At 50.7% G+C, this 26,124-nt stretch overlaps 1 protein-coding gene across 8 annotated transcripts in view; it reads right to left on the bottom strand.

Moving 5' to 3' along the window:
• The window catches only part of EXOC6B (exocyst complex component 6B), a 271,080-nt gene extending 245,184 nt beyond the window's left edge, over positions 1-25,896 (bottom strand). For 6 of the 8 annotated variants that reach the window (XM_048303539.1, XM_048303541.1, XM_048303542.1 and 3 more), the window contains exon 1: positions 25,718-25,895. In XM_048303539.1, coding sequence (XP_048159496.1) covers positions 25,718-25,830 — 113 coding nt within the window. In that variant the 5' untranslated portion in view covers positions 25,831-25,895. Of the gene's footprint in view, positions 1-25,717 lie in introns of all 8 variants that reach the window. The other 2 variants (XM_048303538.1, XM_048303540.1) reach the window with 1 other exon arrangement.
• Between the last annotated feature and the right edge of the window lie 228 nt (positions 25,897-26,124).

The raw sequence follows: 26,124 nt of genomic DNA, 5'->3' as shown, positions 1-26,124 counted from the left end.
AATTCAGCCGTGGTGGAGCCCATCCCAGCTCCTCTGGGAAAGCCCGGGAAGCCTCGCCAGCCCCACGGAGGCTGCGGGATGCCAGCACCTCGGAGATTCCCGCACCTCCATCCAACACCTCCTGCTCCGCACCAGGGGAGGGTTAGGTTGGATAACGGGAAGAAGGTTTATATGGAAAAGGCTGTGAAAAGCATTGGAACAGGGAAGTGGTGGAGTCCCCACGCCTGGAAGCACCCAGAAACCACCGGGATGAGGACATGGGGACGAGGTTTGGTGCTGCTGCTGGAGGGTTGGACTCGATGATCTTTCCCGGCCTTTAACAATTCCACCGTCACAAAGGAGAGCGATCCAAAGCCTCGGGAAGGAATCCAGAGGCCCCACACCCAGTTTTCCGCAGGGAACACTTTGGGACCACAGGCTGAAGGAGCTTATCTCCACGCTACCACCTGGAACGAGGATAACAAACGAGGCACCACCCCAGCGGCAACCCTGGCACGGAACCGGAGCCAGCGCGGGCATCAGCCACGGCCCGAGCAGGGGACAACCCCACACCCGTCCCACCTCGGGGACCGGCCCCAGCTCCGGGCTCCCCGCAGCTCCCTCCCAGGCAGCGGTGGCCCTGGCTCCATCTCAGAGGGCTTTTCCAGCCATTTCACAATCCCAGGAACCGTCAGCCCGCTGCCGGCCCCACTTCCAGCAGCGCACGAGGAAAGCAGCTTCAGAACGGGGGGAAGCAGAGCCGAGCGGTGCCGGTGCCCTGGGCTTGAGCTGCCGGGTCTGCCAAAGCCGGCGCTGCCCGGTGCCCCACACCCACGACCGAAAAAACATCCCCTGGACGCCCCCCGCACTCCCAAAATCAGAACCCAGCACCAGAACCCCGAGATCTGCGCAGCTGCTGCGGCTCAGAGCAGGAAGAAACCAGGAAGGGCAACTCAAAGCCTCCCTGAAAGGGGGAATTGGGTCAAAATTGGGTCAAAAACGGGTCAAAAACGGGTCAAAACCTGCTTTGCTGCAAGTCCGGGAAGTTAAATTGGAAAACTGGGATCACAAAATATTTATTAGGAGCAGCAAACCCAAACTGACCTCGTGGTGCAGGTGTGGGCAACAAAGAAAAAGGGCAATAATTGGCTGCTCCCAGCAGTGCGTTTATGTTCTATTTTACATTCATTCATAATTACATTAATTACTGGTACTTATATTAATTCTATGCATATTATTAATGTCTCTATTTAATTTATAATTAAAGGTAATTCCAAGGGGTGGAAGGAGAAGGAGGGGCAGAACCTGGGATGGTTTTGCAGGATTTGGGAATGTCCTTCCCCTTCTGCCACAGGAACACTGCGATCAACCCGCGGCCTCTGCTCACTGCTCCCGAGCACCTGACCCACCCTGCAAAGCTTAATCAAGGACTGAACTAATTGTGATTCACGTAAATTAATTGTGATTCACATAAATCAATTGTGATTCATGTAAATTAATTGTAACCCATGTAAATTAATTGTAACCCATGTAAATTAATTGCAATCCATGTAAATTAATTGTAAACCAAGTCAGTAAAATCGCTTGAACCAATCGGTGCACGGGATTAATCAGGCCAGGAATGAAAAGGAAAAACGCGACTGATGGGATCATCCATCGTCTTTCTCCCAATATTCCCGTGTCCTGCCCTTCCCACACCAGGCACATCCCAAGGAATCTCGCCGCATCCTTGAGCAAAGTCCTTTTGTTCCCCAATTCCCTTCGCTTATCCCGGGAATGGCCCCAGCCAAGGCACAATCCCGGATTTTGCCACTGGATGGCACCAGAGGAAATCCCAAATTGTCCAGTCCTGACCGAGAGCTCCGGGAAAGCAAAACCCAAACCCTGAAGGAAAGAGCTCCCGGCCAAGGTTTGTGGAAGGAAGGTGTGGATTTGTTGGAATCAGCCCAGAGGAGGCCCCGGAGCTGCTCCAGGCCTGGAGCCCCTCTGCTCTGGAGGCAGCCTGGGAGAGCTGGGAATGTTGCCCTGGAGAAGGGAAGGAGCCAGGGAGAGCTGCGAGCCCCTTGCAGGGCCTAAAGGGGCTCCAGGAGAGCTGCAGAGGGACTGGGGCCAAGGCATGGAGGGCCAGGAGGCAGGGAATGGCTTCCCAGTGGGAAAGGGGAGCTTGGGCTGGGATGTTGGGAAGGAATTGCTGGCTGGGAGGGTGGGGAGGGGCTGGGCTGGAATTGCCAGAGCAGCTGGGGCTGCCCCTGGATCCCTGGGAATGTCCAAGGCCAGGCTGGACACTGGGGCTTGGATCCACCTGGGATAGTGGGAGGTGTCGATGGGATGGGATGGGATGGGATGGGATGGGATGGGATGGGATGGGATGGGATGGGATTTAAGGCCCCTTCCCACCCGAACCATTCCATGGGATCCCACGACGAGCACACAAGGAATCAACTGTCTCCATGCTGGACGTTCCCACATCCCAACTGCGCAGCAGAGAGCACAGCCCAGCTCCTTCCAGGCTCCAGGCCCAGCATTCCAAGGCCTTTTCCCGTGGGGTCACAGGGACCCAAGGCAGCCCCTCCACGGCGGGGACAAAGGAACCCAAATGCTCCCCTCTGCTGGGGACAGCGCCGGCTCCAAACTCCGGAACCCCACCCTGGACACACCTTGGACCCCAGGAACTGGCTGGCAGGGGCAGCAGGATGGAGCAACAGGATCTGGGTCACCCTCAAGACTCTGTGCCAGGGAAATCCAATCCAAATCCAATCCCAATCCAATCCAAACCCAATCCCAGTCCAATCCCAGTCCAGCCCCGAGCCCACCCAGCCCTGCTCGGCCCCTCCCCAGCCCAAGGGGGACACAGCCCATCCCCAATCCCACTAAAACCCCCAGGGTTAATCAGGAGCCAACACTTGCCAAGGTCCTGGATTATCCAGAGCCTCCTCAGCCATGCGGGAACGCCACAATGGCACAGAAATGCCAGGGAACCTCCCTGCCCGGGACATGCATCCATGTGGATGCAGCAGGAATTCCTTCCCTCTGCTGGCATCTGCTGCAATCCGCTCTGGAAAACCCCCCTGGCACTGCCAGCCTGGACCATCCATCCCTCAGCCGCTGCTCCACAGGGAACTAAAGGAATTCCTGCCTTTCCTTGGCATCCCTAATCCCACTTCCATCCCTCAGCAGGACACGTCCATAAGGAGAATCCCCGGGAGCCATATCCACGTTTATTTCTGCTTCCCATCAACCACCTCTTAATTCAGAGGCATTAACGGCCTGCACTGGCCACAAAACAGGGGAAAACATTAAATTAAATTAATTAAAACCCAGTCTGAGCGTCTTTGAACACAGCCTGTGCAGCAAATGCTGGGATAGGATCCAGCTGTGCCAAGTATCCAAGGAAAAAGGATTTCCTTGTTGGTTTGAAGGTCCCACGAGTGCCAACAGCATCCAGAGGATTTTAACTCAGATTTATCTCTGCTGTTATCGGCCCTGACAGCCTCGCCACTGGAAATCCTAATGGAAAACCCTGCTGGAAGTTCCAAGGAAAAGCACACAGGGAGCTTGTCCTCGGTGTGGGATGGCCACAGCATCCATCCCCAGAGATCCCAAATCCCCTACAGCACCCATCCCCAGAGATCCCCAAATCCCCATCTATCCCCAGAGATCCCAAATCCCCTACAGCACCCATCCCCAGAGATCCCAAATCCGCTGCAAACAGCAGCAAACCCCAAAAGGACAAATGGACTTTCCCACAGGGAGCCCGGGCTGGGGAGGGCGCTCCATGGATGGATGGAGCGCTGCTCATCCAGAGATTGGGATGGGGAATGCAGGTGGCTGTGACTGCTCGGGAAGGATTTAGGGACAAAGGATTAAAAATAAATCGCTTTAGGGATAATTTCGGGCAGTTTTAGGGCCTGGGGATGGGCTCGGTGGTTGGAGGGATCCATCCCAGGCAGAGCTGCTCCAGAGCAGGAATTGATCCCTGAGGGTCCCTCCCAACCCAGAATATCCCAGATCTGGAAATAAATAGGAAATATCCCACAGCATGCACAGGCAGGGAATGCTGGGTTTAAACACTGAGGTGGTTCCGTGAATTAAATCATTCATGGAACACTGGATGGGATTCATGGAATCCTGGAATGGTTGGGTGGGAAGGGACCTTAAATCCCACCCATTCCCACCCCATCCATGGGCAGGGAGACCTCCCACCATCCCAGCTGGATCCAAGCCCCAGTGTCCAGCCTGGCCTTGGACATTCCCAGGGATCCAGGGGCAGCCCCAGCTGCTCTGGCAATTCCAGCCCAGCCCCCTCCCCACCCTCCCAGCCAGCAATTCCTTCCCAGCATCCCAGCCCAAGCTCCCCTTTCCCACTGGGAAGCCATTCCCTGCCTCCTGGCCCTCCAGGCCTTGGCCCCAGTCCCTCTGCAGCTCTCCTGGAGCCCCTTTAGGCCCTGCAAGGGGCTCGCAGCTCTCCCTGGCTCCTTCCCTTCTCCAGGGCAACATTCCCAGCTCTCCCAGCTGCCTCCAGAGCAGAGGGGCTCCAGGCCTGGAGCAGCTCCGGGGCCTCCTCTGGGCTCTCTCCAGCAGCTCCACGTCCTTCTGCTCTTGGCCCCAGGGCTGGGGCAGCTCTGCAGGTGGGCTCTCACCTGAGGGGCCCAGGGACAGAATTCCCACCTTTCCTGCTGCCCACGCTGGGATCAGCCCAGGGCTGGGGGGGGTCTGGGCTGGGCCATTCCAGCCTCATCCACAACATCCCAAATCCTCCTCCCACAGCTGCTCCTGTGACCCCTTTGGATGAAGGGACAGTTCCCTCTCCAGGCACTGCTTTGGCCTCTCCCAATCCCAGCAGCTCCCCGGCTCCAGCTCCCTTTCCCCAGTGCTCCCCAAACACAGACCTGGAATCCACCACAACCAAATCCCAACAAATCCATGGATGCAGCAGCACCGTTTGCTCTGCACTGCCCTGAGCTCCCGCAGCCAAGATCCCAACCCCCCCCTGGCTATTCCCAAACTCCAGCAGCTCATTTTGGAGCCCATTTCATGGAACACCACCACCAAGGCTGTTCAGCACAGGAATATCTGCATTCCCAAACATGGGAAGCAGCTCGCCGGGATTCCTGGAGAGCTGTCACTCCCAGCTCCTGTTCCCAAGGACAGGAAGCCAGGGATGCTGTGTCCAGCTGATAGAGCACAAGGAATTTTAAAAAGGCAACATCTCCTGGCTCCAGCCTACAGCCAATTCCCTGCAAAGCCCTCGGGATCCCCACAGGGAAAATTAAGGGGGGGGGGGGGGGCGGGGGGGGAGGGAAACAACAACAACACATGGAAAACAAAGGAATTCTTCACGGAATTTGTGTCCTCCAGCCCCAACCCCTCCGGCAGCTCCAAGCTCCTAAATCCGCTCCTCAGCCCTGGAATCGCTCTGGAACCGCTCCTTATCACCAGACCCAGGCGTTTCCAGGCCAGGAGGAGCTGGCGTGGCCATGGATCTCCCTGGAACACAGAGAGCACTTCCCAGAGCAGGGAGAATCGTCCTGGATTCATCCCGGAATTCCTGCTCCAGCCCTAAAGGTGCACACAGACCAGGATTTGGCAGCGGGATTGAAAGCAGTTTGGGGCTCTGGGTTCAGCCAGGGAAAGGGGGACTGAGGGGTGCCGGAGCAGAACTGGGATCTGCTCTCCACCCTCATGGATCCTTCTGGATCGGGGTGAATTCCCTGGGGACAACCCAGCGTCCAAGGGAAGGGAATTCTGCCACAACCACCTCATCAGGAAACGAGCCCTCTGATCCCAGGGTTCTCCCCCAAAAACAGCTTCCAAAGCCACGTCACCTCCAAGCAAAGGCTGCCACAGGCAGGAGCCGCAGGGGAGGGAATTCCACAAACCTATGGAATACATTCCTCCAAGCCCCCACCCCATGTGGGGATTAAAGATCCAAATCCCCTCTCCCATCCCTTTGCACCTCTGGCCTGTCGAACACGGAGCCCTTCAGAGCAGTTCCGATGCCTTCCTCAAGAGGAAAAAAATAAACTCCTGACTTTTCCTGTTTGGGAAGTGGGCAAAGAAAGGGAAAAACACCGGAGCACGCTGGGCCCGGCTGGAAAAAAAAACCTAAGAAAGCCCCAGCCCTCGGCACAGGATGTGTAAAAATAGGGCTGCTGATAGGATCGGGACAACCCAGGGCTCCTGAGTCCCACCTTCCCGGCTTGGGAAGGGACACGTCCCCTCTCGCCCAGCCCCGGGTGGGAATGCCGGTGGGAATGCCTTGGAGCAGGGGAGAGAGGGATTTAAGGAACGTCTCAAAGCTTTGGGAGGGGCGCAGGGGGTGATTAAATCAGTTTGAAGCAAGCCAAGAGAAATTAATTCCAGTGGTACAAGGATCACCTCTGGAGAGCTGGGGAAGAGAGGGATCCAGGGGCACGTTCCAGCACATTCCAGGGCCTAAAGGGGCTCCAGGAGAGCTGCAGAGGGACTGGGGCCAAGGCCTGGAGGGCCAGGAGGCAGGGAATGGCTTCCCAGTGGGAAAGGGGAGCTTGGGCTGGGATGTTGGGAAGGAATTGCTGGCTGGGGAGGGTGGGGAGGGGCTGGGCTGGAATTGCCAGAGCAGCTGGGGCTGCCCCTGGATCCCTGGGAATGTCCAAGGCCAGGCTGGACACTGGGGCTTGGATCCAGCTGGGATGGTGGGAGGTGTCCCTGCCCACGGATGGGGTGGGATTTAAGGTCCCTTCCCACCCGAACATTCCATGACCCACATCAGGCACTCAGCAGCAAACCTGGGCAGCTCCTGGTTTTACCCATCCCTGGATCATCCCTCGGCTTTTCCCAGCCCTCCTTCCCCATCCCAGCTGTGGGGAAAAAGAATCCCAAAGCCAAGGAAACCCCAAACTGTGCCCACAATCTCGCCCCGCAGATCCCTGGAGCAGCTCCACCCCGGGATCCTCCGCCCATCCCTCAGGATTGGCTCTTTTCCCCAAATCCAGGCAGCGGAGAATTCCCAGCTCAGGAATTCCAGGAGCTGCTGGGAAAATCCAGCTCTGCTCGGGAGACCCCAAAATGCACAGCAGGAGCTCCCTAAGGAGCACGGGAAGGGTGGCAAAGGGAAAAGCGGCCGGGAAAGGAGGAGGGGAGGGATTGGGGAAGAGCCGGGCTGCCCCAAATTCCATCTGGGAAAAGGGAAACTCCGGAGCCAGGAGCAGGGGCAGCCTTGGGGGCACCTCAGACAGAGGGCAAAATACCGACAGCGTTAATTAATATTTGATGTGGATATTGATACGGAAATGGATATGGATATTGATAATTGTATTTGTATTTTATGTGCATTACATGTTTATATTGATATCTATATTGATATCTATATTTTATGTGCATTACATGTTTATATTGGTATCTATATTGATATCTGTATTGATATCTGTATTTCATGTGCATTACATGTTTATATTGATATCTGTATTTTATGTGCATTACATGTTTATATTGGTATCTGTATTGATATCTGTATTGATATCTGTATTTCATGTGCATTACATGTTTATATTTATATCTATATTGATATCGATATTGATATCTGTATTTTATGTGCATTACATGTTTATATTGGTATCTGTATTGATATCTGTATTGATATCTGTATTTCATGTGCATTACATGTTTATATTGATATCTGTATTGATATCTGTATTTTATGTGCATTACATGTTTATATTGATATCTGTATTGATATCTGTATTGATATCTGTATTTCATGTGCATTACATGTTTATATTGATATCTGTATTGATATCTGTATTTCATGTGCATTACATGTTTATATTTATATCTATATTGATATCGATATTGATATCTGTATTTTATGTGCATTACGTTTATATCTATATTTATATTGATATCGATATTGATATCTGTATTTTATGTGCATTACGTTTATATCTATATTTATATTGATATCTGTATTGATATCTGTATTTTATGTGCATTACATGTTTATATTGATATCTGTATTGATATCTGTATTTTATGTGCATTACGTTTATATCTATATTTATATTGATATCTGTATTGATATCTGTATTTTATGTGCATTACATGTTTATATTGATATCTGTATTGATATCTGTATTTTATGTGCATTACATGTTTATATTTATATCTATATTGATATCTATATTGATATATGTATTTTATGTGCATTACATATTTATATTTATATCTATATTTATATCTATATTGATATATGTATTTTATGTGCATTACATATTTATATTTATATCTATATTTATATCTATATTTTATGTGCATTACGTTTATATCTATATTTATATTGATATCTATATTGATATCTGTATTTTATGTGCATTGCATGTTGATATCTATATTGATATCTATATTGATATCTATATTTTATGTGCATGACAAGTTTATATTTATGTCTATATTTATGTCTATATTTTGTGTATGACATGTTTATATTGATATCTATATTGATGTGTATGACATTTAAATGGATATTGATATGGATATTGATAATTATATTTGTATTTTATGTGTATGATATGTTTATATTGATATCTAGTTACATCTATATTTATATCTATATTGATACCTATATTGATATCTATATTGATACCTATATTTTATGTGCATGACAAGTTTATATTTATGTCTATATTTTATGTGTATAACATGTTTATATCTGTATTTATACCTATAAGTGTATGACATTTAAATGGATATTGATACGGATATTGATACGGATAATTATAATTATATTTATATTTAATGTGCATTACGTATCTATATTTCTATTTCATGTGCAGTACATATCTATATATTGACATTCTTTACATTTTACGTGTTTTGTATATTTTTATATTTTACCTGGGGTTTTTTGCATTTTTGTGTGCACTGTATATTTCTAGTTTTATACTTTTGTGCATATTATATCTTTATAGCTGTATAATTTACTTGTACAATATATTCACATTATTTTCTATATTTTATGCGTATTATATAGATTTTATATTTTTTCTATATTTTATGTGTATTATATATTTTTATATTTTATTTCTATTTTTTATGTGTATTATAGATATATTTTTTTTAATTGTATTTGTATTATGTCTATTAACGGGTTTATATTTTATGTGTATTACAATTTAACGTTATGTGTTTGTATATATTTATATTTTTATATCCCTTATGTGCACTATATATTGATAATTTTTATAACTTTATGTGCGTTGTATCTCTCAACGTTTTTATATTTTACATGTATTAGATCCATCTCCATTTTTGTATTTTTATGTGCATTATATATTTATAGTTTGATATTTTACATGTGTTATACATTTTTGTGTGTATATTTATATTCAATGCATTATATATATGAATATTTTTATCTTTTACATGCATTATATATTAATATTTTATAATTTACAAGTATTCTGAATTTTATGTTTATATATTTATATTTTACATATATCAATATTTTTTATATTTTATGTGTATTACATATTTTACATGTATATATTACACATACAATATACGAATACTTTTATATTCTCCATCTATCACATATTTATATCTTAATATTTTTGTGCATGTAATTTATATCTTACATGTGTTATATATCAATATTTTTATATTTTATGTGTATTATATATTTATATTTTTAAAAATTTATATTTTCTATTTTTACGTGTATTATCTATGTGCATTATATATTTAAATTAAAATTATATATATAAAATTTATATTTTTCTGTTTTTACATGTACTATCCATTTATGTGCATTATATATTTAAATTATATATAAAAAATTATATTTTTCTATTTTTACATGTACTATCCATTTATGTGCATTATATATTTAAATTTAAATTATATATATAAAAATTTATATTTTTCTATTTTTACGTGTATTATACATTTTATGTCTATACATATTTCTACTCCACATGTATTACCTACATTAATATTTTTATTTTACATTTCTTATCTCTTTCTATGTGTAGATCTTCATATTTGCCATGGAATAGATATTAATATTTTTATATTTTCCATTTCTTCTGTATTTATATTTCTATAATCTTATGGGTATTTTATATGTTTACATTTTTTACATTTTTATGTGTATTACTGGCTTATATCTATTTAAATATATATTTTCTATCAACTTTTCTATGTAACAGACAGAAAACGCAGCGAACTCAGCGCGGGGCGCATTAAACAAATACCAGACAGGAGCTAACACTGGGGATTACCCTCATTAATCATCAGCTAATTAAGAAATTACAACTAAAACAGGAAGGAGAAGAGGAGGAAAAGTTCCCATCTGAAGGATTTGCAGCAAAGATTAAAAAGTCAGTGGCACAAATTAAAAACCGGGGCATAAATTCAAATATCAATTGAATAAATCTAAAAATCAGCTGTATAAATTAAAATACCCGTCATAAATTAAAATATCCGTCATAAATTCAAATATCAGTTGCGTAAATTAAAAAATCAGATGCATAAATTTAAAAATCAGCTGTATAAATTAAAATATCAGTGGCATAAACTAAAAAAACCAGCAGTATAAATTCAAAAACCAGATGTAGAAATTCAAAATCAGTGGTCTAAATTTTAAAAATCAGCACCTAAATTAAAAGATCGGTTGAATAAATTAAAAACTCGGTGGCGTAAATTAAAAACCGGCGGCATAAATTAAAACCTGAGCGCTACAAAATCTGCTGCCAGGTGGGAGCAGAGGGAGCCCCGAGCCAGGACTGAGCCTCTCCGGAAAAGGAAACAACCCCCAGGAGCAGGGAAATGCCTGGAATTCCTCGGGATTTCACCGGTGCGAAAGGGGCTTCTGAAAACAAAAACTCATCCGAAAGACCCGGGACCTGTCAGGGCCCACAGGGATGGGAACGAGAGATCCCACAGCGGCCTCGGAATCCTGGAGCATCCTGATGGGAAGGGACCCACAGGATCGCGGATCCAGCGCCCGCCCCACCCCGACGATCCCCGCGGGCATCCCTGGCAGCGCTCCCGGAGCTCCGGCAGCCTCGGGAATGGCATCATTCCCTGGATTCCCGGAGTAGGAGCAGGGGGCTCCAGCACGGAGCTGGTTCTGAACGTGGGATGGCTGGAGTGCCATGGAACGGGAGAGTCATTCCAGGGAATCGCACCCAGGGAGCGCCAGGGGATGCTGGAGAAATCCCCTGGAGAGAGATGGAGAGGCTGTGGGAGAGAAGGGGAATCCATGGAATGGTTTGGGTGGGAAGGGACCTTAAATCCCATCCAGTTCCAGGGACACCTCCCACTATCCCAGGTGGATCCAAGCCCCAGTGTCCAGCCTGGCCTTGGGCATTCCCAGGGATCCAGGGGCAGCCCCAGCTGCTCTGGCAATTCCAGCCCAGCCCCTCCCCACCCTCCCAGCCAGCAATTCCTTCCCAACATCGCAGCCCAAGCTCCCCTTTCCCACTGGGAAGCCATTCCCTGCCTCCTGGCCCTCCATGCCTTGGCCCCAGCCCCTCTGCAGCTCTCCTGGAGCCCCTTTAGGCCCTGCAAGGGGCTCGCAGCTCTCCCTGGCTCCTTCCCTTCTCCAGGGCAACATTCCCAGCTCTCCCAGCCTGATCCAGAGCAGAGGGGCTCCAGGCCTGGAGCAGCTCCGGGGCCTCCTCTGGGCTCTCTCCAGCAGCTCCACGTCCTTCTGCTCTTGGCCCCAGGGCTGGGGCAGCTCTGCAGGTGGGCTCTCACCTGAGGGGGCCCAGGGACAGAATTCCCACCTTTCCTGCTGGGATTAGCCCAGGGCTGGGCGGGTTCTGGAGCTTTTCATCCATAAACATTCCCAATCCTGCTCCCAATCCATCCTCCCCCAGCCTGTCCCTGTCCCTGGCACTGCCCAGCCCTGTCCCTTACCCTCAGCTGCTCCCACCAGCTCCAAACACAAAAGCACCGGGATTTCCACACGGAATTCCCGCTGCCAACACCTTCCCGGTGCTCTGCTCCCAGCAGGACTCTCTCTTCGGGATCATTTCTCTCCCTGACTGTCTTTTTGCCACTCCGAGTTATTTTTCACAGCAGCGTCACCCGGGCCGAGCTCGGCTCAATCTCCACTTGCACTTCCTGCTTTTATTTCCAGCTTCCATTTATTTTCCTGCCCCGGGCACTGCCTGCAGCCTCTGCTCCGCAGTTTAACCCCACGGAGGATCCAACCAGGGCTTGCTGTGATTCCCTCTTCAAGCCTGAGGGCTCAGAGGACACTCAGGGAGCAAATCGGGCTCTTGAGCACCGACACCCCTCAAACTTTGCATTTTTAACTCCGTCATTATTTATTATGACTCAAAGTTTCCAAGAAAAATTAAAGCCCAGCCTAACGAGAGCCCAATCTGGAGCAGAATTTAACCGAGAATCCTGCATTTTATAGTTCTGGACCAGAGCCAAATCAGAGCATCAGCACCAAAAATGATAAAGAAAAAACAAAAAATCATTCTGATTTTGCTCTCAACCTGCAGGACCTAAAGCTTGTCCTGGGTAAGACACAGAGACCCATTTGAGGGGGAAAACCTAAAAAACTGAGCCTGAATCCAAACCAAGCTGCATCCACATCGCAGCTGCGGGAATGATTTGGAATTAGGTGTTAAAAAGCCATAACCTCACCTGTATCTCCAAAAGACAGATGATTTTAAGGAAAATAAGAAAACAATTTCATTTCAAGGTTACTTTGCACAGATTTGGGAGACTCAAACAGGAATAAAATTAGATTTTGCTTCCCAGGAGAAAATATTCCATCCAACTTCACCCTGCCAGAAATTTAGGTTAAGAAATAAAATCCAGAAATTAAGATTAAGTGTAAAAACAATATCAACATTTCATGGCAACGAGGCCCAAAGAACTGCTGGGTTTTTCCTCTCCCACTATTTTTAGCAGGTTTGACCTCCCTTGAGCTGCACAATAATATTTGAGGCATTTTCCAAAAACACAAACAGCCCTGACGTGTTTTACTGAATCCATGGATGTGTCATCCCTCGAGTTCCCTTCCAGCACCTATTTTGGAATTCTCTCCCAAGGAAAGGCGGGCGGGTTTGGGTTTGCCTGGCACAGCTCGATCCGTGGCACGGCACCAACTGGAAATGGGCATTTTGAGCTGCTGATTCCCAGGCAGGAGACAACCGGGAGCAACGTGGGATAGCGGAGAGCGGGAATTCGGGATTGGGGGATAAATCCAAACCCCAACCTCAGTTTAAAGAGAATTTCGCTACAGGGAAAAGGAGGAAGAGGAGAGGGACTGGGGCCAAGGCCTGGAGGGCCAGGAGGCAGGGAATGGCTTCCCAGTGGGAAAGGGGAGCTTGGGCTGGGATGTTGGGAAGGAATTGCTGGCTGGGAGGGTGGGGAGGGGCTGGGCTGGAATTGCCAGAGCAGCTGGGGCTGCCCCTGGATCCCTGGCAGTGCCCAAGGCCAGGCTGGACACTGGGGCTTGGATCCGCCTGGGATGGTGGAAGTGGATGAGCTTTAAGGTCCCTCCAGCCCAATCTGAAGGATGATGAGCAGGAAAATCCGGGAGATTAAAGGGTCAGTCTGGGATTTTCTATCCTTACTGAGGGAGCTGAGCTTGGACTTTCTCTTTCTTCCAAAGGTGACTCCTCCCTCCTGCAGGAAAATCCCCCCAGGTTGGTTCCTAAGCCAAGACTGCAGGAAAATTCCCTCTGGATTGAAAATCCAAAGGTTTCCTCCATTCCTATGCCAACACTTGACCATTCCTTGGTTCATCCCAGTCCATCACATCCCATATCCCACAGCAGCTCCCCACTCCTGACCTGTTCCAGGCCTAGCCCAGCCCTCTTTACACCCCGTCCTAACCCCATGTCCTGCAGCACATTCCCACTGGGCCATTCCCACACCTGCACAGCAACAGCTGGGAAATACCCCTTCAACAGGCACCACCTTTATCCACAGCTCACATTCCCTTGGGATTCCGGCCACGTCTGCAGCCGTGTCCCTGCCCCAAAGCCCTGCCTGGAGCTGCCTCCACGCTTCCAGCAACTCCTCCTACTCTGCAGCTCCGCACTTGTCAGCAGGAGAGGGGAAAAAAGCTCCTTACCCCCATCCTCTCCCTTTCCGTCCCTTTGGAATGGCCGCGAGGGAGGAAAAGAGCAGAAACCAACGCTTGGCTTCTCAGAGAACCTTTTATGGGAAAACCTGGGACATCTCTTCCCATCGCTGACAGATTTTAAGGAGGAGGTTTTGTTTGCTCTTTTTGTGGCGAGGGCAGAGCTGAGCCCTGGTCCCATCCCACACCCCACACCCCTCTCCCTCGGCACCCTTGGCCCCAGCTGGGTGGGCAGGCAGAAGAAAACCATTAAAACAAAGATCAGTAACGGGTCACTAAAAATTCCCCAGGATTCCTGGGCCAGCATGGGGGATTCCCTGCCCTGGCAAAGGCTGGAGCTTGACGCTCTTTAAGGTCCCTTCCAGCCCAACCCATCTGGGAGGTCCGGAACAAAAGCCCCCTCTGCAGACTGGGACCTTTCCTTTGCTGCATGCACTTGAAAATCCCAAAAGCACCCAAAAAGCAGGAATGGGACCAGGCTCATCCTCAGCTCCCTGAGTGCCTCTGGCTGAGGATTCCCTGCCCTGCTGCTCCCTCGTGTCCCAGGGCCTGGAAGCACCGCGCAGGGTGTTTGTCCTGCCAGCCCCCGCAGCAGAACCCATCATCCCTACGCTCATTTTCCCAATCCAAATGGGTTTGGAAGCAGAGGGAGGAAGTTCCAGCAGGCAGCACACCGTGCATCCTCACTCCTGCGGCAGCCTGGGCATTCCCAAGAAATCAGGGAATTATTTAGAGCTGGAAAATACTCACAAGGATCAACAAATCCAACTCCTGACCCCGTACAGGGCGACTCCAACAATCCCACCCTGTCCCCGGGAGCTTTGGCCAAATAAATCTTTGCAATGACCCAAAGCCGCACCTGAAGATTTATTAAAGGAGGTTCTTTCTGAAAGCACAGCCACAGGAAATCCTGCAGAGCCTGAGCTCCTGGATCCAGATTTTTCAAGGAATTATGGCCCTGGGGATGGAAGCATCTTGAGCAGGAGCAGCCGCAGCCCTGGCCGGGGTGACAAGGGACCGCTCTGGTGGCAGCACAGCCCGAGGAGAGCCCTTCTGGTGGCTCCTTGAACCCACAGAGAGTCTGGACAGCTGCTCCCTGGGAATCACAGAACCCCAGAGGTTGGAAAAGACCTTTGAGATCATCGAGTCCAATCACAAACGCAGCAGCACCAGGGCCACCACTGCCCCCCGTCCCCAAGTGCCACATCCACAGGGCTCCGAAATCCCTCCAGGGATGGGGACTCCACCACCTCCCTGGGCAGCTGTGCCAGGCCTGGACAGCCCTTTCCAGGAAGGAATATTCCCAATATCCACCCTGAGCCTGCCCTGGCCCAGCCTGAGGCCGTTCCCTCTCCTCCTGTCCCTGTTCCCTGCCAGCAGAGCCCGACCCCCCCGGCTGCCCCCTCCTGTCAGGGACTTGTGCAGAGCCACAAGGTCCCCCCTGAGCCTCCTTTGCTCCAGCCTGAGCCCCTTTCCAGCTCCCTCAGGAATTCTCCAGCCCCTTCCCAGCCCCGTTCCCTTCCCTGGACAGCTCCAGCCCCTCAGGGTCTCTCCAGAGCTGCCCCCAGCACTGGAGGTGCCCCAGCAGTGCCAGCACAGGGACGGGCACTGCCCTGGCCCTGCTGCCACTCCGTGCCAGGGGTGTCACACACCTGCATGAGCAGAGGGAGCTGAGATTCCAGAGGGACACAGGGACATCCTGGCCCCCCAAATACCACCCTGGATCTGGGATAGGCACAGGACACCACCTCCTACTGAGGGGACCCTCGGCCAGGCCAGTGTCACCGCTGGTCCCCAGCTCAGCACCGGACAGCCCAAGGGAAGCAGAGCCAAGCACCCTCCAGACTCCCAGGGAAGCGATTCCCAGAATCCACCTCCTCCACGGGGTCACCTCCCCATCCCACTGCTGCCAGACCGTGCCTGCCCCAATCCCAAACCCTTCCCACCCTGTAGGGCGCGAGGGAGCCGTGCCAGGATTCAGGGTTTGGGATTGCCAAAGGATTTCCTTCCCAGAGGATAACCCGCAGCGGGAAGTGCTGCTCCTCCATCCCTCTGAGGTGCTAACAATGGGATAAAACACCCAAACCTCGCTGGGAGCAGGGATAAAACTGTCACCATCCCGCATCCCAGGCAGTAACAGCAGTGGGGGGTTCCACCCCTTCCCTAGCCAAAAAGGGAACTAGAAAGGAGCAGCTACAAGCGTTAAATGCTGGTGGGTGGCACGAAGCTGCTCCAAAGCCGTTTCTGTGCTCCCAGGTGCAACTCTGAAACGGAATTTCAACATTCACCCCCCCTCACCGGGGTTAAACAGCAGCGGAGGAGAATTTCAAGGAATAAAGAGACAAAAAAAAATTTCCCACTCTGGAAAATTCAAGAGGCTGGAGTGCAGCTCAGCACACGTGCAGAGCGATCCACGCCAACAGCAGGGCCGTGTGAGCAGCTAATCAGTTAATATCGGAATAATGAGGAGCTGCTTCAAACATCAGGAGCAGGAAAGCTGCCAGAGAGAGGGGGTGGGAATCAAGGAAAACTCTTCTACGTGACTGGGCAAAGCAGAAGTAGGAATTATTCTATTTTTGATGGAATAGTTAATAAATATGTAAAAAGTACAACAGAGCAATGGAGACAAGAGATCCTCTGGGTGGCATTCCCACATTTCCTTCACCAGGACTCTCGCAAGGAGCCAGCCTTGTTAACCAGGGCGATCTGGACACCCAAGTGCACTTGAATGTTGCAAACTCCCAATGAAAATGCCATCATAAATCTCCGCTCCCGAAATCCAGCGCTTCCCGGGGGCTTTGCGCAAGGGAGGAACACGGAGCTGACATTGTGCAGAGGACACAGAACCATTCCCTTGGACCGGCTCCAAAGCCAAAAAGCTGCAAAGGGAGCAGCACTGAGGGAGGATCAGGTGACAAAGGGACAAGGGAAGTGTCAGAGGGACACTGGCAGGGGACAAAGCCTTTATAAACCCTTTGAAGCCCCCCAGAACTGAGGGGCTCCAAGGGAAGCGGCGCTGGGGAGGGGGAACAGCAGGGCCACGAGTCAAGGTCACAGCTCAGCTCAGAGAGGGCAAGGAAAAGAGAAAGCAAAGCAGGAAAGATCCCTGTGCCCCTTCCCACACCTCCAGGCAAATCTGCATCCCGATCCCTCTGATCCTTCCAGAATCATCCCTGAAAGGTGAGAGCTGTGTGAGGAGCGACAGCAAGAGCAGCAGCGGGATAATGAGCCATCAAAGCAGCTCTGCCAGGGAAAAGAGGGAATTCATTAAAAACCTGCAGCTAGGGAGGCAAAAAAAAAGATAAGTGAGTTAAAATTCCTCCTAACGCTCTTTGCCAGCCTAAACCTGGTCCTAACGCTCTTTGCCAGCCTAGACCCGGTCCTAACGCGCTGTGCCAGCCTAGACCCGGTCCCAGCAACCAAAGCCACCAAATTTCCACCCTAGAGGAACTAAAGACACAACCACAGAACTCAGCACTCCGAAGGTTTCAATGGGAAAGGATTCCAGTGGCGAGGGAGGAGTGGGGGAGGAAAGATCCATGGCAAGCTCCCGGCCGGAGAATCTCCGGCACAAACTGCGCCCAAAGCCCAGCCTGGAAACCCCAGGAAGGACGTGGCTGCGTTTGCTGTGTCTCCCTGGAAAAGCAGCACTCCTCCATGCTGAGACAGGGTAACTCAGGAAAGCTTTGGATGCAGGAGCATTCCTGGGATTTTCTCCATTAGGGAGCACTTCCTTCGTCTCTCCATGCTGCAGTTTCAGCCCAGATTGCAGCCCTGAGCTTTTCCTCATCCTCCCCAGCCCATGACAGATTGTGGGCCTGCCCTGCCTTCCCCAGATGAAGCAATCCCGGCCCTTTCAGTCTTTTCCCAAAGGTTCTGTTTGCTCTCCTTTGGGACAACGATTCCGACCCTCAGCTGCAGCCCCGGCCCGAGCTGCCAGATTGTGGCATTTATGGGGGAAAAGGACAAAAATTCCTCAAACCACGCAGCCAGAAAGGCAGAGAGGAACAAGTCTGTGGGGGTGGAAACCCCACGGGACTCTGCCTGCACCGGGATCAGCAGCCACGCTCCCCGCTTTTCCACAACGCCCTCCGAGGACGAGCTCAGCTGCCAGCTCGGGATGAGATACTGCTAAGTCATCCCAGTGGCAGCTCCGGGGACATCCAAACGCAGCAGCAGAGCAGCCTTTCCCCGAAATTCCAGGGAAATCTCCTCTTTCAGCTTATCACCCCTCAGCACTGCCCTCACTCTCATAATTCCCCATGCTCCCAAGAGTCTGCATCCCATGGAACAGGGATTTGCCAAGCTGTCCCCCGCTGCCAGGGATTCACGGAATTCCAAAAGGGAAGGGACTGGGGTGAGAAAGAAAATCCAGGGTATAAATAATGGAGCAGTACAATCTGTTGCCTTTGGATTGCAGCAGGGCTGGGAGAAAAAGGGGTTCTGGAATTACAGGGATTCACATCTCGGAGCTGTCTGCAGAACCTCAGCACTGCCGAGGGGAAAGCGTCCCTAAAACCTGGGATAACTGAGGGTATTCCTTGAGGGAGAGGTAACAACACTCCACACATTAAGCGAGAGCAGCCCAGATCATAAATGCTGACTATTCCCCAGGAGAAATTCCTGCTATTTTTTCAGGAATTGCAGCAGAGCTGGGAGAAAAGGGTTTATGGGAATTGCAGGGATTCACCAGCTCTGTCTGCAGAACCTCAGCACTGCTGAGGGGAAAGTATCCCTAAAACCTGGGATAACTGAGGATAACCCTTCAGGCAACGATGTCAGTGCTCCACACACTAAACCAGACCAGCTCGGATCATAAATGCTGACTATTTCCCAGGAGAAATTCCTGATTCTTCTTCCTCCCCACCAAAAAACTCGGGAGCTGCCCAGCATCAGCCAGAGCAGAGGGAATGAGAACACAATTCCAGCAGCACTGCAAGGAGCTCTGCTTCAAAAGCCACTCAATTACGGACCCACGAGGAGAGGCCCGGGCTGGTTTTCAGGAGAGAAAAATCAGGATTGGGATTTTTTTTTTTTCCTGCAGATTCCCTGTGTGGGTGGCAGGAAAGTGGGCTGAAAGATCCTTCAAAAGCTCCTGGGAGGTTTTTATGAGCAGACAACTTAGAGCTGTTGCAGGCAGCTTCCCGAGCAAGCTCAGTGGCCAGCACTCTGTGTCTAGACAGCCTCTGCTGCTGCTTCTTTGCTGGGAGTTGATATTCCATGAATTACTGCCCAGCAAAAAGGGATGGGGCTGATGGGAGACGGGATTCATGGAGCTGAGACAATGTCAGAACCACTCAGTGGCATTGTAGCTCTCAGTGTTCAGCCTCAGGGGGTTTTACAGATCCTGGGGATGGCTTTTGGGTGATTTCTGGGTGATTTCAATTCCTGCTGTGCCTGGGACCCTCAAGAGATGTTTCTCAGTCCTGGCATGAGGAAGGGAAAAACCCCAAAGCCGGTCCAGGCTGTCCTTCCTCTCTCCTACTCTGACAGACAAAGCCCAGCAATCCCAGGGAAGGTTGTCCCAGGAGACACCAGAAGTTCCCTCTCCGCTCCAGAATCTCCCAGGGGAGCCGTTCATCCAGAGGCTGCGGCTCCTCCTCGTCCCACATCTGCACCACAGACATCGTCCTCGTGTCACCCCCACAACAAACATCGGGCCAGCCTGGCCCCCTCCTCCGCAGCCTCCAGCTCCAGGGGATGCTCCTGCTCCCTGGGCTCCGTGCCGCGCTTCCACGGGCTCCGGGAACGGCAGGGAAGGCACACGGCCGGGTTCGGGGTGTGACAGCACCGCTGGAAGGCAGAGCAGCGCCTGCCCCGAGCGCCAGTGCCAGCCTGGACACCGGGAAGCCACGACCAAGGCCGAGATGAGGTGGAGGGAGCAGATCCAGCTGGGACGGTGACTCCCGGGAGGCGGGAACAGGGACACAAGCCCTGAGCGAGCCCCAGCATGGTCCACGAGCACGGACCAGGAATGGAAGGAAGGGAAGGTCCCCTTCATCCCAAGGCTGATCCAGGCTCTCCCTCCTCTCTCCTACCCTGGCAATCCCAGGGAAGGCTGTCCCAGGAGGGACCAGGAATTCCTTCACCGCTCCCCGACTCCGGAATACACCGGACACAAACCCAGCTCTGTGCCTGCCTGGACAAACTCCCCGAGCTTTTCTAAATCCAGACAACTCAGCCCTGGCTCCGTCCCTACCAAAGCCCTCTCTCCCATCCCCACACAACTCCTGGAAATCCGGGATACCCCACAGGCAAACCTTCTTTAGCCGCGCCATTTCTCCACCCAGATCCATTTTCCATCGGAGTCTATCGCAGAGCTCGTACCAAAGGCACAGCTCCCAGCTCAGGAGATGCTGGGGGCTCAGGAAGAATCCCAGCAATTGCTGGGCTCCATCCCCAAGTTTCTAAGGGAAAAGCCTCAGTTTTCCAAGCTCAGCTCCAGAATCCCGGATGCCCCAGGGCTGTCAGAATTCCAACTCAGCTCCTTTGGAAGCTGTAGGAGAAAATAACCCGGAGAACATTCCCTGGCCAGGGCATCAGCCCCAGCTCAGGATTCGAGAAATTCCTGGCTGGGAGGGTGGGGAGAGGCTGGGCTGGAATTCCCAGGGAAGCTGTGGCTGCCCCTGGATCCCTGGGAGTGCCCAAGGCCAGGCTGGAGCACCCTGGGACAGCGGAAGGCGGGTGGAACAGGATCAGTGAAGGCCCTTCCCACCCAAACCATTCCACGACTCCCTGACCTGTCAAACATTCCATTCACAAGCCCCATAATCCTAAAAAATGAAGGCAGGAGGACCTCGAGCTCCTCTGTCTCAGCTGACCTGGGCACAGGCAGGGAACGGCCATGGAATGATGCTGGAACAGGGAACGGGCATGGAAAACCCCAATCCCGGCCCCTGGGATGGAGGAGGAATGGGAATAACTGCAAAAGGAATTCGGGAACACGGCTGAACTACGGGGCTGCTGTGAGCCCAGGCAGGAGCTGCTCGGCACAGACACGACCCCAGCTGGGCTCCCGGCTCTCACCCCTGCAGCTACATTTACATTTAACAGAGCTTCACTAGAAATAACAAAGAATTTAAATATGCAATTTATTGTTCCTTTATATTATCTATTATATGTGGTATTATTATATATTAAAAATTATTTTTATATTAAAATATTTTTATATAAATATTTATTATCTGTTTTATATTTATATATTATTATATATGAAGATTTATATCTATTCATATATTATGTTCATATTATATATTACTATATATATTAAATAGCATATTATATGTAGTTATATGTATTAACAATTATATTATATTTATATATAAATATTTATATTTATCTATATTCATATTTAGTTATAGATCATTATATATTGATATTTATATTTATTTCTATATAGTATACTATTAGATATGATATAATAATATGTATTAAATAGTATACTATATATTATATATATTTAAAATTATATCTTTTTATATAGATGTTTATATCTTTTTATATAGATGTTTATATCTTTTTATATAGATGTTTATATTATATCTATTTATGTATTACTATATATATATTTATACTTATTTTATATATACTATATATTATTTTATATTATATATTCTATAACATTATTGTAGAATAAATTATTAACATTCTTTATATCAATTTTAATTACTATTAAATAATAATTTAAACAGCTGAACAATTCTATTGAACAGAGTTCCAGATCTGGATGGTTTTACACAAAAGCCCAGCCTGGCTGATTAATCCCCGATTTTCCAGCAGGACTCTGGGAAGCACCAGCCCCGACAGGATCGATAAAGCCCGGAGCACCAAGGACCAGCCCGGAAAGCAAACACACACCTCCGAGGGAACAAAAAGCAGGGACGAGCTGCTCTGCAGAGGACACAAAAGCCCCGAATCGGGCAGGGAATAACGAGGATCAGCCGGGAATGCCGAGCCTCGCCAGCACCTGGCACTGCGGAGAGGCAGGAAAGGCGCAGGGACACCCTCCAGGCCAGGGATAACTGAGCTCCAGGGATAACTGAGCTCCAGGGAAAGCACCCCGAAAGGGACAATTCCTGCCAGAACGGAGCGAAGGCAGCTCCAGCCTCTCAGGGAAAAGCTGAATTTTGCAGCACGATGAGATTTTCTCATCTTTTTTTTTTTTTTCCACAAATTTTGTGGGGTGATGAGATTTTATCTGAGTTTAAAGTAGAGAGGAGACACGAAAATGTTGTGAGCGCACCTGTGCGGCCTCCCAGGGCGGCTTGAACTCATCAGGCGCTGATTAAAAACCTCCTGAATTTATCAAACGCTGCTTAAAAATCCTTCATCAACTCCCAAAAGCTGCCGATGCCACCCGAGAGCAGCCCGGGGCTCTCGGGAGGGACAGCCCTGCGCAGCCCAAGCTGTTTAAGCAGAGAGGAGATTAAGAAGTGACTTAATCCGGGCTGAGCCTGAGGCACGAGGTGCCAGCGGGTGCTAAAGGACACTGCAGAGGAGCACAGGCAGGGAAGGACGGCAGAACGCGCCCAGGCTGCAGCCAAGAGCTGCTTTTAGAAGATCTGAAATTCAGATATCACAGGGACAGCCCTCGGAGGCCAGGCTGAGCACAGGGCAAAGGGGGGAGGTTACAAATCCCGTTTTATGGGGTGCCATGAGAAAACCCCACTGTTACCCATCCCCACTCAGCGACCAGGGCCGGGATATCACCGACTGCCCAAAAAGAAATACAAACCCAGCTCAAGGGGACAGAAAGAGCAACAAACTTCAATTAAATGCAATAAAAATGAGGGCGCTTGGGTGTCAGAGTTCAGCCAAGAGCTGGTTTTAAGCCAGGAAGTTTCTCTTCCCCTACAAGGTTTTCCGGCCCTGCAGAATTAAGGGATTCTTCAAAACCCAGACCAAGAGGGGACCCAAAATTACTCTGTAAAATCAGGTGTGAGGAGAGAGAGGGAAAAAGAGGAATGAGACCAGCAGAAGGGAGCAGAATTAGAAGCAACGGGTGGAATTAGGAGAGGCTGAAAAGCAGCAAAGACATCCCAGCTTTGATTCCAGGAGCATCACAGAGCTCCCCACAGATCCCCGAGCTCGGTGTCCTCCAAACACCCCATACCTGGGGGGTGGGGAAACAGAGCCCTGGCCCAGCTCCTCCCAGCCCCAGGACTGGGGCAGCGCTTCCCTGGGTCCCAATTCCCATTTGGGAAGCAATTCCTGTCTCCCAGAGCTGCACAATGGAGCCCCCAGAGCTAGAGGGGGAGTGGGGCTGGAAGGGACTTCAAGGAGGAACCTTCTCCTTGCCCGGCCCTAGGGCAGCAATTGCTGCCCTCAGCCTTTCCCATCCCCCAAAGCTCTCCCTGCTGGCTGGGACACGAACCCACCCGGACAGATCGAGGGCTGGGCCCTGCAGTTCCCCTCTGAACCCCTCCAGCCCCCAGGAACATCTCCGAGGAGCCAGGAACTGATAAAACCCCAAATCTGCAAACCAAGGAGGAGCAGGAACTGATAAAACCCCAATTCTGCAAACCCAAAAGGGCCAAGAACTGATAAAACCCCAAATCTGCAAACCAAGGAGACCAGGAACTGATAAAACGCCAAATCTGCAAACCAACGAGACCAGGAACTGATAAAACCCCAATTCTGCAAACCCAAAAGGGCCAAGAACTGATAAAACCCCAAATCTGCAAACCAAGGAGGAGCAGGAACTGATAAAACCCCAATTCTGCAAACCCAAAAGGGCCAAGAACTGATAAAACCCCAAATCTGCAAACCAAGGAGACCAGGAATTGATAAAACCCCAAATCTGCAAACCAAGGAAGAGCAGGAACTGATAAAACCCCAAATCTGCAAACCAAGAAGACCAGGAAATGATAAAACCCCAATTCTGCAAACCAAGAAGACCAGGAAATGATAAAACCCCAGTTCTGCAAACCCAAAAGGGCCAAGACCTGGTAAAACCCCAATGCTCCAAACCCGAGCAGCAGCAGCACCCCGGGCACTCCAGCCAGGCTCGGAGCTGTGCTCTGGGAATGCCGGTCCTGGAGGAGAAGCCAGCCTGGCTCCTGGACACACAATTATTCCATGATGCCCACAAGAAATGAGTCACCTTTTTTTTTTTAAAGAAGTTTCCACCATCCTCTTCTCCTGACTCTCGTGTTTACCCCGAGCTGCTGCAGATTAACCCCAAATCCTTGCTGCTCGTTCATATCCCCACACCCAACAGCGAATGAATAAAACCCAAACCTCTCCCAGCCCAGACACTCTGAGTGTTTCTCCTGTGGGAATGCAAAGCTCCACATCAAGCCCAACTCCTCACCTAACTTTAATACCAAGAAACAAGATCAGCTGCACTTCGTCCTCTGAAATGGAAAAAAACCCACCCACACTCTTCATCCCGGCAGCTCCCACCCATCCAAACCAGTTTTTAAGGATTAATAAATCTAATTTCCAGCACCTCCCGCTATTCAGGTTACCTTGAAAAGTTTCCCGGGAGAGCTCCGGGAAGAAAACCGCGAGAACTCCAAATAAACGAAGGAATGGGGAACTCAGGAGTGACTCCAGAGCTCTGCTGCTCCACAGATTCAAGGCTCTGCCACTCGAGCTCCGTGCCAGCGCTGCAGCACCGCTGCAAGTCCCACAGCTCCGAGCCCCTGCTTTGTAAAGAGGCCCCAGGAGCGGCTCCAAACCATGACTTGGGGAAACCGAAGGCACAGGAATGAAGGGGTGCGAGGGGGGCTCCAGCCCTGAGTGCACCCAACCATCCCCACCTGGCACCGATTCCCTCCCTGGCAGCACCTGGGGCTGACGAGGAGCAGCTGAAACCCCAAATTCCCCTCACAGCAGGCACCAAACTCGGCCCCGAATTTAACTCGGAGATAACACAGCTGCTCCCATTTTAACCCGAGTATTTTTGTAACGCTCCTGTCTCCCCCCTTCTCTCAGCGATCAGAATGTGGCTACAAGCAGTTATAAATATCCTCTCTCCATTCCTACCGCCCCTAATCCAGGGGATAACGCACACACCTGCGCTCAGACAACATTTTGGGTGGATTCAAAGCTCTTTGGAGAACTTCTCCATCACTTTAAAGGCGGGGAAGGAGGGATGAGTTATCTCAGCATCTCAGGGCAGCGATGCTGACTTGGTCCAGCAAGCCCGAACAGGGCTTAGGTGCGGATAATTGATCTAAAATAATCGCATTTTTTGAGAAATCGGGTGATTCCTCATCGGACACACCTTTTAGATTAACACTACAGAAGCCACTGGGGCAAAAGCTGCCCTGCCGCACAAATAAATCCCCAAAGAACGGCAGATGCAGAGCGATGGATGGAGCAGGGAAGGGGCAGCGCTGCCGGGCCGGGGCGGGCTCGGCACCCCGCGGACGGAGCGGGGCTGTCCCGGGGCGGGGGGCGCGCCCCGGGGAAGGGGCTGGGCGGGAGAACAAAGGAGCCGCGAGCAGCCCGAGGGGTGCCCGCTGCGGACGGGACCGCGGCGCGGCCGAAGTGACAGAAACCGACAAAGGGCGCGAGCGGCTTTCCCAGGGTAACTCCGGCACAGCCCCGGGAAACCCTCCCCATCCCCGGAGCTCCGAGGAGCCGCAGCCGAGAGGGACAAGGATGCCCCGCTCCCCCCGCGGCTCCGGGCAGGGCGCGCACCTGAGCGTGGGGCCGATGCAGGCCGTGTCCGTGCTCTCGATCTCGCGCAGGATCCGCTCGTGCTCCGCCGCCGTCTCCAGGCTCTCCAGCTCCGCCATCTTCGGCCGCTCCATGGGGCCGCTCCACCTGCGCGGCCCCGCCCGGCCCGGCCCGGCCCGGCCCCCCCCGCCGGGAGCGGCACCGCCGGGGCTGCTCGGCCCCGCTCCGCTCCGCGCGCGGCACCACGGGACATGTAGTGCGGGAGGGGGCCCCGCCGTGCGGCACCACGGGAGATGTAGTCCGGGGAGGGGGGAGGGGGGACGTGGGCGCACGGAGAACCACGGGAAGTGTAGTCCGAGTGGGGCCGGGTGCGTGCGGCACCATGGGAGATGTAGTCCGGGAGGGGGCCGGGCCTGCGCGGCCGCTCC

The sequence above is a fragment of the Corvus hawaiiensis genome, chromosome 5 (genome assembly GCF_020740725.1).
Source record: "Corvus hawaiiensis isolate bCorHaw1 chromosome 5, bCorHaw1.pri.cur, whole genome shotgun sequence".
NCBI classification, from domain to species: Eukaryota; Metazoa; Chordata; class Aves; order Passeriformes; family Corvidae; genus Corvus; species Corvus hawaiiensis.
Note: the sequence above shows the minus strand (reverse complement) of the source record. Positions and strands in the feature narration are given on the sequence as shown.